The following is a 14,310-nucleotide window of genomic DNA, read 5'->3' as shown; positions in this document are numbered from 1 at the left end:
TAATTTAATAGTGCAAAGACCACACTTCTTCCCTAGAACTGCAGGCTCGATTATGTTTCAGAACTCATGTATGCTCTCTTCACTCATCAGAAGATGATGATGATGATGCCTCCAAACTCTTTATGTGTCTAAATAGGAGTTTATTTTCCCCAACCTCTGCATCAGTTGATTTCCTGTAAAGCTTACTTTTAACTGGGTACGGAGAGAGTTATATGTGTGCCTGATCCCTGGAGTTTTTCCTCCCTCCTCCAATAAAATGTATTGGAAGTCCTGCGTTCAAGAGGCCTATGTGAATTATTCATGATGATAGATACTGTTCTCCTAAGCCCTTATGCTGACTGTTGGGAATGGGAAAGCTACTTCAGATGAAAATAAGAACTGACCTAAACCTTTTCCCATCCCTCAAACTAAACTTACTGAAAGTTTAAGATTGTTGAGCTTACTTTGCTATTCTTTTGGCTTTGGTACATCTAGGTTTGGGCTGATATCTTAGCAAATAAAAGCTTCTCAATACTTCAGGGTTTTGGAAGTAATAAGAGGGAGTTCTCAGGGGATTTCTGGGAGTTGGAGGCAGAGAGGGACAGAAACCAACACAGAGAAATAGATAATGACCAAATGAGAGTAAGACAGGTAGTGAGAGGGAGAAAGTAGAAAAACATTTGGAGTATAGACTAGAAACAGGAAGTAAGAGAATGAGGGCAAGGCCTGAAACTTCCTAAAAAGGGTAAAGAGAAAAGAAAACATGGTGAATCGTGTGTGTCTTTGTTTTCATCTCAATGTGTGAGCTGTTGTTTCCAAATCTTGTCACACTGCTTGTTTCATCTAGGTTCCTTGTGCTGAAATGACATCAATCGATCGATTGTATTTATTGATCACTTAATCTGTGCAGAGCAGTGAATTGAGCACTTGGAAGAGTATAACACACTTAGAGAACAGGATTCTGGTCCCCTCTGGGTACCTATTCAGGAAGCTCTCTGCATTTCAGAATGTATGAGACAAAAATCTATCTAATCTACACAAAGTTAGATATATTGGAGAAAAGAAGCAGTGTGGCTTAGTGGATAGAGCATGGATCTGGGACTCAGAAAGTCCTGGGTTCGAGTCCCGGCTGCACCACATGTCTGCTGTGACCTCGGGCAAGTCACTAACCTCTCGGGGCCTCAGTTACCGCATCCATAAAATAGAGATTATCAGTGTGAGCCCCATGTGGGAGAAGGATTGTGTCCAACCTGATTTACTTTTACCTACCCTTGCGCTCCCCTCTCAGGGTTGCACCTGAAGCGTTTCTGGTACTCTACCAGTCTAGACTACGGGAGGGAGCGTCAAGCAGAGGCATATCCATTCCATTCCTAGCTTGGGCAGTGGCTAGCGAGTGGAAGGCAGTCGGCTACAAGTCAAAACTCACCTGTGCTGAGCAGCAGCAGCAGCATAGGAGAGAGTCGAGGGCGGAGACTCATGTTTACTGTACGGAAGGAGGCACGTTTACACCACTTGCGTATTTTTATCAAGAAAACTCTATGGATACACTACCAGAATGATTGCAGATGGAAGTGGGGTGTTATGGGAAAGAGAAGCAGCGTGGCTCAGTGGGAAGAGCAAGGGCTTTGGAGTCAGGGGTCATGGGTTCAAATCCTGGCTCCACCAATTGTTGGCCATGTGACTTTGGGCAAATCACTTAACTTCTTTGTGCCTCAGTTACCTCATCTGTAAAATGGGGATTAGGACTGCGAGCCCCCCGTGAGACAACCTGATCACCTTGAGCCTCATCAGCACTTAGAACAGTGTTTTGCACATAGTAAGTGCTTAATAGATGCCATTATTATTATTATTATGTGTTCATGACACCACTGTGGGTCGGAGATGGCTTGACAGCATAAGACATGGCAAGAGCAGAAACGGGACCACTTGCAACAACTAGTGGACCACTCATCCACATTTTCAGTGAGATCTTTCTTCTCAGAAACTACAAATTTTCTGACTTTTTTAAAAATGATTTTGTTAAGCACTTGCTACATGCTAAACACTATTCTAAGTGCTGAGGTAGATATAAGTTAATTAAGTTGGATACAGTCCCTGTCCCACTTGAGGCTCACAGTCTAAATAGGAGAGAGAAAAGGAGAACTGAGACACAGAGAAATGAAGTGACTTACCCAAAGTCACACAGCAAGCATTTGGCTGACCCGGGACTAGAACGCAGGTCCTCTGAGTCCCAGGCCAGTGCTTTTTCCACTAGGTCACGTTGCTTCTTAGGGTTCAAATATAAGTCTCTCTGAAGAGGAATTTCCTAGCTACCTTGACTCTGCAGAAATCTGAGAGCTGGCTGGTTTCTGAAACTGGTTTCTAGGGCCTAGATTAGTGCCATAATTATGGAAGTGCAGTCCATGGTGGCAAGGTCAGAAAGAGGTCAGAAGCATTCCCTGCGCATGGTGTTCACCAACATTGGAGACAGGACACAAGGTCCTCATTGTCCTAAGGCATTCTGAGCAGAGCAGGTTGGAGACAGGGTGGGGGCAGACAGTTTTCAACAGTCCAGCTCCCCAGTGCAGGAAAGGGAGGGGAGAAATTTTACTGCACCCTTTCTTTCCAACAGTGAATTATGCAGGAGGTTTGGTATGACGATGAACAAAGCAGATCCTCCTGGAGCCAAAGCCTGCAGCAGAATGAACTCAATAACAGAAAGCCAGTGCCAATGGAGCAACCCTCCAAAAGACTTAGAGTCTGGCCAGAAGGCAGAGAAGCTTGTGTGTGTTTCTCTAATGAGATTGCTGTTGGGCAAAACAAAGCGGTCTCCTCTGATTGAACCAGAAATCAACATTTCTCTGGAGCCCCCAAAATTGAACAGGAGGGCTGTTCTTAACAGAGGGATACTAGACTGCATTCAAGACTGCTGTGACTCGGTGAGCAAAAAAGAAAGGAATGGAAAGGGATGATTTACACTCTCCCACGACCTGGCTTCATTGCCGGGCCGCAGAAAGCATAAAAGTTAATAGCACGGTGGGACATAGTGTTGCTGCAGTTTTATTGTGGTGGTTAATTTTGTAAATTAAGTTGCAATTACCTGGTGCTTGAAGGAAAATATTGGCTGGAGATCCTAGACATAAATGAAAATATACAGCCGGGTTCCTTGTAGAGAGCACTGGCTAGGGAGGCTGGCAGTTTATGCAGCTAATTCTGCTCTCCCCACTACTGACTCAGTGAACGGGATAGAAAGCAGATGCCCTGTTGCCCCTCTGCAGAGATGACCCATGCAAAGTGTAATAATAATGATAATGATAATAATAACCTCAGTATTTGTTAAGCACTAACTATGTTCCAGGCACTGTACTAAAGGCCTGGGGTGGATCCAAGCAAATTGGATCGGACAGAGTCCCTGTCCCACATGAGGCTCACAGCCTTAATCGTCAATTTACGGATGAGGTAACTGAGGCACAGAGAAGTGAAGTGACTTGCCCAAAGCCAAACAGCAGACAAGTGGCGGAGCTGGGATTAGAACCCATGACATATTGCTCTATCCACTACACCATATGGGCTGCTTCCTCATGCTGCATAGGGAGGAGAAGGAGATTGCTCCCACCACTTGGCCTTTATTCTGGGGAAGACACCAATTGATCGCATTTATGAAGCACTTAGTGTGTGCATGGCACTGTACCAAATGCTTCAGAGGATACAATATAATAGGGTTGGTTGACGCATTCCCTTCCAACTATGAGCTTACAGTCTAGAGCTGACAGTCTACATTTCCCATCCGATACACTCTGGCCACGTTGCTATGGTGAACCCAAGACCACACTCTCCAAATCAAGGAGAAGGACAGGGCAGGGCTGACATACAGGTACCGTCCACCGTCGGTTCTCCTGTCCATCTCTTGAATTTGTCCAATATTAACCGGCAGCAGCACCGGGAACAAGGGTGGTGGCCAAATCTTGGAGGTTTATGTTATGATGGTAGAGGGTGCAAGCTGTGCTTCCTGCCAACACCCCCACTGCATTGAGCTGAGAAGTTGTGGCATCATCCTTCTGTCTAATGGCACCAGATTCACTGACAGAATCTGCTATAGGGTCATGAATATTTAGGGCATGGAACACACAAATGGGATCCGAAACCATTAGTAGAGTGGCAAAAGCAACAACCCCCAGTGGAAAGTCTATTTGGAAGCGCTAACCTGGAGCAGGAAATATATTCTGTCCGGCAGTATTGCTTAAAGGTGTTGCAGAGCAAGGAGTTTGTAAGATGCTTTTCTTCAATAGGTGGTAAACTCCTCGAGGACAAGTGCTATTCCTGCTATCCTGCCATTTCTTTAATGGATGTCACTCATTCTACACTCCCCAACTTCTAGCACCATATTCTGCCCACAGAGAAGACTTAGGAGTGACTGAATATAAATAAATAGAAAAGCAGCATGGCTCAGTGGAAAGAGTCCGGGCTTGGGAGTCAGAGGTCACAGGTTCTAATCCTGGCTCCGCCACTTGTCAGCTGTGTGACTTTGGGCAAGACACTCAACTTCTCTGGGCCTCAGTTCCCTCAACCGTAAAATGGGGATTAAGACTGTGAGCCCCACATGGGACAACCTGATCACTTTGTATCCCCTCCAGCTCTTAGAACAGTGCTTTGCACCATAGTAAGTGCTTAACAAATGCCATCATTATTATCATTATTATTATTATAAACAAATGAATGAATGGTGCTTGATTTTCAACAGTCCTAATTGAACTTCAAATCCCATCTAAGGCCCTTTAAGCAGCGTGGCCTACTGGATAAACCATGGGCCTGAGAATCCAAAACACTGGATTCTAATCCCTGCTCCATTACTTGTCTGCTGTGTGATCTTGGGTAAATCACTTTACTTCTCTGTGCATCAGTTACCTCACCTTTAAAATGGGGATTAGGACTGTGAGCTCTATGTGTGACATAGACTGCATCCAACCTGATTTCCTTGTAACTATCCCAGTGCTTAGAATAGTGACTGGCATACAGTATTTAACAGATACCATAAAAATAAAATATAATCACTGTCTGTCATTTTCCTAATTCAGAATGCTACCTAATAGGAGAAGCAGTGTGGCTTAGTGGGAAGAGCACGGGCTTGGGAGTCAGAGGTCGTCGGTTCTAATCCTGACTCCACCACTTGTCAGCTGTGTGACTTTGGGAAAGTCACTTAACTTCTCCGTGCCTCAGTTACCTCATCTGTAAATGGGGATTAAGACTGTAAGCCCTAGGTGGGACAACCTAATTTCCTTGTATCTACCCCAGCCCTTATTCATTCATTCATTTATTCAATCATATTTATTGAGTGCTTACTGTGTGCAGAGCACTGTACTAAGCGCTTGGGAAGTACAAATTGGCAACATACAGAGATGGTCCCTACCCAACAGTGGGCTCACAGTCTAGAAGGGGGAGACAGAGAACAAAACAAAACATATTAATGAAATAAAATAAATAGAATAAATATGTGCAAGTAAAATAAATAAATAGAGTAATAAATGTGTACAAACATATATACATATATACAGGTGCTGTGGGGAAGGGAAGGAGGCAAGGCAGGGAGGATGGAGGGGGGAAGAGGGAGAGAGGAAGGAGGGGGCTCAGTCTGGGAAGGCCTCCTGGAGGAGGAGAGCTCTCAGTAGGGCCTTGAAGGGAGGAAGAGAGCTAGCTTGGCGGATGTGGGGAGGGAGGGCATTCCAGGCCAGGGGTCGACGGCAGGACAGGCAAGAATGAGGCACGGTGAGGAGATTAGCGGCAGAGGAGCAGAGGGTGCGGGCTGGGCTGTAGAAGGAGAGAAGGAAGGTGAGGTAGGAGGGGGCAAGGTGATGGACAGCCTTGAAGCCCAGGGTGAGGAGTTTCTGCCTGATGCATAGGTTATAACAAGTGCTTGGCACATAGTAAGTGCTTAACAAATTCCATCATCATTATTATTATAGCATTTTGTTCTCTGCAGCCCAGTCGATCAATCAATTCATTCATTCAATCGTATTTATTGAGTGCTTACTGTGTGCACTGTACTAAATGCTTGAGTGCACTGTACAGAGCACTGTACTAAATGCTTGGGAAGGACAAGTTGGCAACATATAGAGATGGTCCCTACCCAACAACGGGCTCACAGTCACATCTACGTATTCCCTTTGCAGGCCTTGGACGCCATAGGAAAGAGAAGTACGGCAGATCGTTTTTTCTTTTCATGATGCAAACAATTTATGTGGCACAACAATATTCTCTATTCTTTCTCAGTGAAAAGGCCTTAAACGTGAGCAGTGGCGAAATGAAAAGGAGATTTGCCCAAATGAAGTAAATTTCTCTTTTTCAACCCAAAACTTTGGAAACCACAGGGTAAAGAAATAAAAGCAGGACATAGTTTAATCAATGCTATTTGTTGAGCACTTACCAGGTTCAGACCACTGTATTAAGTGCTTGGGAGAGTCCAACACAACAATAAAACAGACACATTCCCTGCCCACAATAAGTTTACAGTCTAGAGAGGAGACAAATACCTATTCCCCTGTGCCCCAAACAATGTCACCCAGCCGAGATCTCTTACCTTTCCATAAATAGGGTGAGGTTGGCACCTGTTCTTCGGAGCAAGTCCTGGGGCCCGTAGGGGGTGTCTTTGCACTTGGAGTCTGTATCGCATAGAAGAGTTTGCAGAAACGGGAAGAAGCCGGCACTGGGGAGATTTCGAGGGGCGAGGTAACCTGGAAACAAATTCAGTTGAAAATATAATGACACTGATTACTGATCATCATCCAAGAGGGGAGAGAAAGCAAAGTGTTCTCAGCAACTCCTCAGCATCTTCCAAATGGTATTTTATTTTATTCCTCCATCAGTGGCTTTGTTTTATGAGCACATGCTGTGTGCAGAGCATTGTACTAAGCCTTTGTGATAGTAAAACAGAGTTGGCAGACACGTTTCCTGCTCACATCGAGCTCACAGTTCCAAGGGGGAGACAGACACTAATATAAATGAATCATTTATAATATATAATGTATAGGAATGTACATAAGTCTACATGTTTTGTCTTGTTGTCTGTCTCCCCCTTCTAGACTGTGAGTCTGTTGTTGAGTCGGAACCATCTCTATACGTTGCTGACTTGTACTTCCCAAGTGCTTAGTACAGTGCTCTCCACACAGTAAGTGCTCAATAAATACAACTGACTGACTGACTGAATGAATGAATGAATGAATAAGTGCTGTGAGGCTGAGGGTGGGGCGAGTATCCAAAGAAACATTCCCAGAAATTCCAAGCCAGAAGGTCATTGTGCTCATTCCAAGGCTCCTGGGAGCCCTAGTCCACATCCTGCCTTTGCTCTGGAACATTCTCCCTCTTCATATCTTACAATTACTCTCCCCACCTTCAAAGCCTTATTGAAAGCATGTCTCCTCCAAGAGGCCCTCCCTGAATAAGCCCTCATTTCCTGTTCTCCCACTCCCTTCTGCATCACTCTGACTTGCTCCCTTTATTCATCCCTCCTCCCAGTCTCACAGCACTAATGTACATAACTGTATTTTTATTTATTTATACTCCCCTTCTAGATGGTAAGCTTGTTGTGGGCAAGGAATATGTGTATTATAACAATATATTGTACTCTCTCACGCACGTACTACACAGTGAACGCTTAGTAAATATGATTGACTGACTTACTGACTAACTAAGCAAAGCTTTCTACTCCACAGGCCCAGGATAGCATTTCTAAACCCAAAATGCTTTGTTCCAAATCAGCCATATAGTCATAAACTCCTCATGCATACGTTGTTCACACCTCTCCAACTTCTGACATCTCAACTGGCAGCTATCTTTTCCTGTAACTAGAAAGTGGCTAGCAGGTCCCCTCCTTCTCTTCAGCCAGCTCCATCCCAAATCCCCTGGAACTCCAAGAACCTGAGAAAGATATTACAGGTGAAAATGCCATTTTTTTCTCTCAAATTGTTGGGGGCAGGATGGAAAGGAAGTGGTTCTGTAACCCAAATGTTTGTATTTGCTTTGGCAAATGTCCCATTGGAGTGTGCTTGCGTTAGTTAACACAGGAGATGAGCCGGGCAGTACCGAACTCTGCACAGTTGAATTTGAGAGGACAGCCCAGACTGACTTCCTGAGCAGAGTACCGGCACAATGGGTTATCGAAGGGGAGAGTTGCCAGACTCGGAGGAAAGTACCAGGATGAAGGGCAGAGTGAAAATTAGAAAAACAACACCTTGAAAACTACCCAGTCCAACTTAAAAACACCATCGATAGAGGTACCATCGGTCTGTTTATCTTTCATAAAAGAACAGAGGGTTAAAAATGTAAAAACAGTATGTTGTATTGTACTCTCCCAAGCGTTTAGTACAGTGCTCTGCACACAGTAAGCCCTCAATAACTATGAATGATTGATTAATAGGAAAGGGAACTAGACCTTGGATTAGCAAATGAAAGTTTACATGATGGATATATGCTGTCCCCAACATCAACAGCACAGACAGAACATCTGCTGTGCATGGGGCACTGTACTAGGTGTTTGGGTTGGCAGAAAATCCAGAAGATCTGAGTTCTAATTCCGGCTTTGTCACATTCCTGCTGTGTTACCTTGGGCCGGTCACTTAACTTCTCTGTGCATCAGTTTCCTCATCTGTGAAATGGAGATCAAATACCTGTTCTCCCTTATCTCTAGACTGTGAGCTCCATGTGGGACAGAGGCTGTGTCCCCCCTGAGTCTCCTCTACCTACCCCAGGATTTACCACAGTGCTTGGCACAGTCATTATTAACTGCGGTATTATTAATGCCACAGGGAAAGCAGCATGGCATAGTAGATAGAGTACGGGCTTGGGAGTCAGATGTCATGGGTTCTAATCCTGGTTCCGCCACTTGTCAGCTGTGTGACTTTGGGCAAGTCACTTCACTTCTCTGTGCCTCAGTTACCTCATCTGAAAGTTGGGAATAAGACTGTAAAACCTATGCAGGACACGGACTTTGTCCAAACCACTCCAGTGCTTTGTACAGTACATGGCACATAGTAAGCGCCTAATGAATACCATAATTATTGTTATCATTATTATTATCACCAAGGAGAAGGGCAAAAAGTGTTCTTGTCATTAAGGAGCTCGTTTGTGGATGTAAATTCCTGGTCAAAAAAGGTGAAAACTGAAAATAAAACAGAGTGTGGTGAGGAGGGAAGAAAGAAAAAGACAAAGGGAAATGATAATACCAATGTAAATGAATAGAGGCTTTAGAAGCAATAGAGTGGCTACATGGTTTAGTGGAAAGAGCTTGAACCTGGAAGTCAGAGGACCTGGGTTCTAATCCCAGCTCTGCCACTTGTCAGGCAGTCAGTCAATCAGAATTATTGGGTGCTTACCATGTGCACAGCACTGTACTAAGTGCTTGGGAGAGTATAACAATAATAACAAACACCTTTCCTGCCCACAACAAGCTTACAGTCTAGAAACCTTGGGCAAGTCACTTCACTTCTCTGGGCCTCAGTTACCTCATCTGTAAAATGGGGATTAAGACTGTGAGCCCCACATTGTCCAGGGACTCTATTCAACTTGATTATCTTCTATCTACACCAGTGTTTAGTATAGTGTGGAACAGAACATGTGCCCTTTCTTCTGCTTCTGTTTCTTCTCTCCGCCAATATGTGGTTGGATCTTTGGTAGCATGACTGGATCTTCTGTGACTACCTTTTTTTTAAATGATATATGTTAATCACTTACTATGATCCATGCACTGTACTAAATCCTGGGGCAGAGGGGTGGATATAAGAAAATCAGTTTGGACCCAGTACCTGTCTCACATGGGGCTCACAGTCTTAATCCCCATTTTACAGATGGGGTAGCTGAGCACAGACAAGTGCAGTGACTTTCCCAAGATCATGCAGCAGACAAGGAATCAACATGGAGTTGTGGATAGAATACAGGCCTGGAAGTCAGAAGGTCATGGCCTCGCCTCTTGTCAGCTGTGTGACCTTGGGCAAGTCATTTTACTTCTCTGTGCCTCAGTTCTCTCATCTGTAAAATGGGATTGAGACTGTGAGCCTCTTTGCTTGTATCAACCCCAGTTCTTAACAAATGCTGTCAGTATTGTTAAGTGGCAGGGCCTGGATTAGAACCCAGTTCCCTGAATCCCAGGACCATGCTATTCCCACTAGGCTTCACTGCTTCTGCTTCTGTGCCTCTTGTACATAAAGTATCCATTAGCACTTAAGGAAGGAAGGCTTATATCCCATTGTTTCCAGAAGCAACCTGCTCCCCAAAACCCAAGTGTTCACAGGCTGCTGCAGCTAGAACTTGACAGCACAATTTGGGAACATCCTTCCAAAAAATGTGTGTCTTTCTGAATAGAATATGACACTTTGTCAAACACAGAATAAGTCCTATGACATGAGTTTTCCTTAACATGGACTCCTGCAAGAATGTTCCACCCCCTCCTAAAGGAAAACTGACTCTGCTCAGACTCAAGTCCAATACAGTCCACTGGGGAACAGGAGAGCAGGAATCTTCCTTGCATTCTGTGCCAGGTAGGAAATGGAGATGAAGATAAAACAAACCATTTCTCCCAAAGTAATACAGCATATTAATACCTGACTCCCCAAGGTGGCTCCAGCCATTAGTCTGCACTTTATAAAGAACTCATGGCCAAAGATGGGGAGTTGAGCCACAGAATCAAAGAACCAGAGAGCACTTGGCAAGCACTATACTAAGTGATTAGGAAAGTATGATATGAGGTTACAGTCTACTGGTGGAATGGTTGCCTTCTTCAACTCCCGGGGGATAAAGACCTCACAACCTCCTTTGATGGACCCTAAGAGTGATTTATCACCCTGAGAGTCAGAAAGTTTTTTCCTGAGCTAACTGCTATCTCTTCTGCTTTCACTGAAGGCTATTTTGCTTGTTAAACCCTGATGGACATAAAAAACAACTAACTAGCAGCCTTCCCATAAAACCCCTTCATCTCCCTGAGTTGTCAGTTCTCCAATGTAAAGGATGCCAATTCTTTTTGCCTTTCTTCATACCAGATAGCCAAACCTAAATGAGCCTTGTCTATATAATAACGTGTGTCCAATCCTCGAAAATGGAAATCAAACCTTTTCCATGGATGAGACAATCTCTCCGCACAAATGTAACATCCTGAACGGGAGAACTGAGAAGCCTATAATGTGTGTTGTTATTTAGTAAGTGCTTACTATGTGCCAAGCTCTGTACTAAATTCTGGGATAGATACAATCAGGTCCCACATGGGGCTCACACTTTAAGTAGGAGGAACAACAGGTATTGAATCCCCATTTTAAAGTTGAGGAAACTGAGGCACAGAAAGTTAAGTCACTTGCCCAAGGTCACACAGCAGGTAAATGGCAGAGGAAGATTTTGCTCTGCTCTACTCTCTTTTGTGTCACCCTATCTAGTTCCCTTTATTCACCACTCCCCACTTGCCCCCCACCTGGGCCCCGCAGCACTTGCTTTCATTCATTCAATCGTATTTATTGAGTGTTTACTGTGTGCAGAGCACTGTCCTAAGCACTTGGGAAGGACGTCGGCAGCATATAGAGATGGTCCCTACCCAACAACGGGCTCACAGTCTACATATCTATAGATTCAAGATAATCAGGTCAGACACAATTCCTGTCCCATTCTCCCATGGGGAGAACAGATATTGAATCCCTATTTTACTGATGAAGAAACTGAGGCTGAGAGAAGTTAAGTGACTTGACCAATGCCACAAAGCAGCCAAGCGACAGAACAGGGATTAGGACTCAGGTCCCCTGACTCCCAAGCCTCTCCTCTTTCCATTAGGCCACGCTGCTTCTCTAATACTAGGATTGACTGAATTACATCGCTCCTCTCTGTGAAGCCCTCAGCAAAAGAGAACATGAGTTGGAGTTCTTATTTCTGTTTTCCCAAGAGTCCAATCACTCCCACAGGGACAACTGCTGCAGGAGCCGCATCCTGCTTCTGGTGAATATGAAGAAGAAGATGAAGACGTTTGGGCTGCAGATGATTTTTCTTTTTTCAGTGTTCTCTCCATCCCTGATGGCCCACAACAGTAGACACAAAATTGAACTGACTGTGAGCCAAAAGCAATTCCTGAGACCTGTGGAACTAAAGACGCCAGAACGGAATGTAGCCCTGCTCCTGGTGAATGTTAAATAGTACATGCTATGAAAGGGGCCCAGTGTCTTCAACCACAAAGGGCCAAAAAGAGTTTCTCTCTCTTCCCAACACACACAAACACACACACACACACACACACACACACACACACACACACACACAACTACTTCCAATGTCCTCACGCACATTGAAGAATTGACTGGGTCCCAAGTTTTATTACCCCTAAAGTATTCCTGCCCCTCCCAAGCCTCTAAGAGGAATTTTTTATGGTATTTTCTAAGTGCTTACTATATGTCAAGCACTGTTCCAAGCATAAGTAGATACAAGTTAATCAGAATGGATACAGTCCCTGTCCCATATAAGGCTCACAGCCTAAGTATGAGGGAGAACAAGTATTGAATCCCCATTTTGTAGTTGAGGAAACTAAGGCACAGAGAAGTGACTTGCCCAAGGTCACAGAGCAGAAAAGTGGCAGAGCTGTGAAAAATGTAAAGGGAAACAAAATGACCTACAGAGAGCATGGGCCTGGGTGTTAAAGGACCTGGGTTTTAATCCTGTCTCTGTCACTTTTCTGCTGTGTGACCTTAGACAAGTCACTCAACTTCTCTGGGCCTCAGTTTCCTCAGCTGCAAAATGGGGATTAAGACTGTGAGCCCCATGTGGGAGCTGGACTGTGTCCAACCTGATTATCTTATATCTACAGCACAATTTAGTGCAGTGCCTGGCACATAAGTGCATAACAAACACCATTAAAAAAAACCCCAACAACATTAAAACCCAGGACCTCTGGCTCCCAACCCGGTGCTTCAGTTACCTCATCTGTAAAATGGCCATTAAATCCTCCTCTCTCCTACTTGGACTATGAGCCCCTTGCAGAATGAGGACTGTATCCAACCTGATCATCTCGTATCTTCACCAGTGCTTAGTAAAGTGTCTGGTACATTGTAAGGCCTGTACAAGAACCATTTAAAAGAACAGAGTGAAACTGCAGCAGGCTGAACAGGGTCAGGTTACCTCAGGGCTCCCGGGGCTGCAGACCTTGTGACCCAAGATTAAGGGGGCCCCAGCCTCCTACAAAGGAGAACTCAGGGGCCTCATGACCCTACCAACATGACTGTTGTTTGTGGATTTATGAAAATAGCTCACAAAATAGACTGTCAGGAAGCAGAGTGGTCTAGTGAATAGAGCGCCGGCCTGGGAGTCAGAAGGATCTGAGTTCTAATTCCAGCTCTGCCTCTTGTCTGTGCGACCCTGATCAAGTCACTTAGCTTCTCTGTGCCTCAGTTACCTCATCTGTAAAATGCGAATTGAGACTGTGAGCCCCATGTAGTACTTGGACTGTATCCAATCTGATTTCCTTGCATCTACCCCAGCACTTAGTATAGTGCTTGACACATAATACTAAGATATTATTAGTATTCACCGACACACCTCTTTCTCCTTCTCCTCTTCCACCTCCTTATCTATCAATCAATTGTATTTATTGAGTGCTCACCTTGTGCAAAGCATAAGTTCTGAGAGCAGGCACCATGGGCTTTTCACCAACAGCTGAGGTTTGCAGTTTGGGAGCCCAGTGGAGAAAAGGGAAGGGGGAAGAGAGGAAGAGGGAGAGAGGGAATAGGTAAGGCTGAGGAGATACGGTGTTATGTGATAACATCATTAGATTGTGATCTAGGTGATGTCATCTGTGCCACCTGACACATGAGGGGCCTAGGAAGACACTGAGGCTCTGTCTTTGGTTGCTCTGGCCCTTCAGCTGGGATCTGGAAGCAGAAAGACATGAGGAATTGTGTAAGCCAAGAGGCCCTTCTGCCCATAAGTGGGACCCACCCAGACTGATGAGGCTCCTCCCGCTGTCTCCTCCCAACAAAGCCTCATCTTGAACTATGGGTCATTGTCAGAGAAGCCACGTGGCCTAGTGGAAAGGTCCTGAAGTCAGAGGACTTGGATTCTAATCCCGGCCCTGCCATTTGCCTGCTATGTGAACTGGGGCAAGTCGCTTCACTTCTTTGTGGCTCAGTTTCCTTACCTGTAAAATGAGAATTCAATACTTGTTCCTCCTTCCCCTTAGGCTGTAAGCTCTCTGTGGGGCAGGGACTGTGACCTAACCTGATCATCTTGTTTCTAGTCCAGCCTTGAGAACAGTGCTTGGCACATAGTGAGTCCTTAACAAATACCATAATTATTATTATTGCCATTTCTCCCTTCCACTGCTGGTTCCGTGTTTAATGGTTA

The 14,310-nt window shown here is 44.8% G+C and overlaps 1 protein-coding gene across 1 annotated transcript in view; it reads right to left on the bottom strand.

Annotated features, from left to right (window-relative positions):
* ABCA12 (ATP binding cassette subfamily A member 12) overlaps positions 1 to 14,310 on the bottom strand; it is a 222,070-nt gene that overhangs the window by 147,007 nt on the left and 60,753 nt on the right. The window contains exon 3 of the mRNA XM_038748802.1: positions 6,533 to 6,686. Within this exon, the coding sequence (XP_038604730.1) occupies positions 6,533 to 6,686 (154 nt within the window). The remainder of the gene's footprint in view (positions 1 to 6,532; positions 6,687 to 14,310) is intronic.

Source organism: Tachyglossus aculeatus, chromosome 7 (genome assembly GCF_015852505.1).
Source record: "Tachyglossus aculeatus isolate mTacAcu1 chromosome 7, mTacAcu1.pri, whole genome shotgun sequence".
In the NCBI taxonomy this organism is placed as follows: Eukaryota; Metazoa; Chordata; class Mammalia; order Monotremata; family Tachyglossidae; genus Tachyglossus; species Tachyglossus aculeatus.
This window is presented reverse-complemented; position numbering and strand designations above follow the sequence as displayed.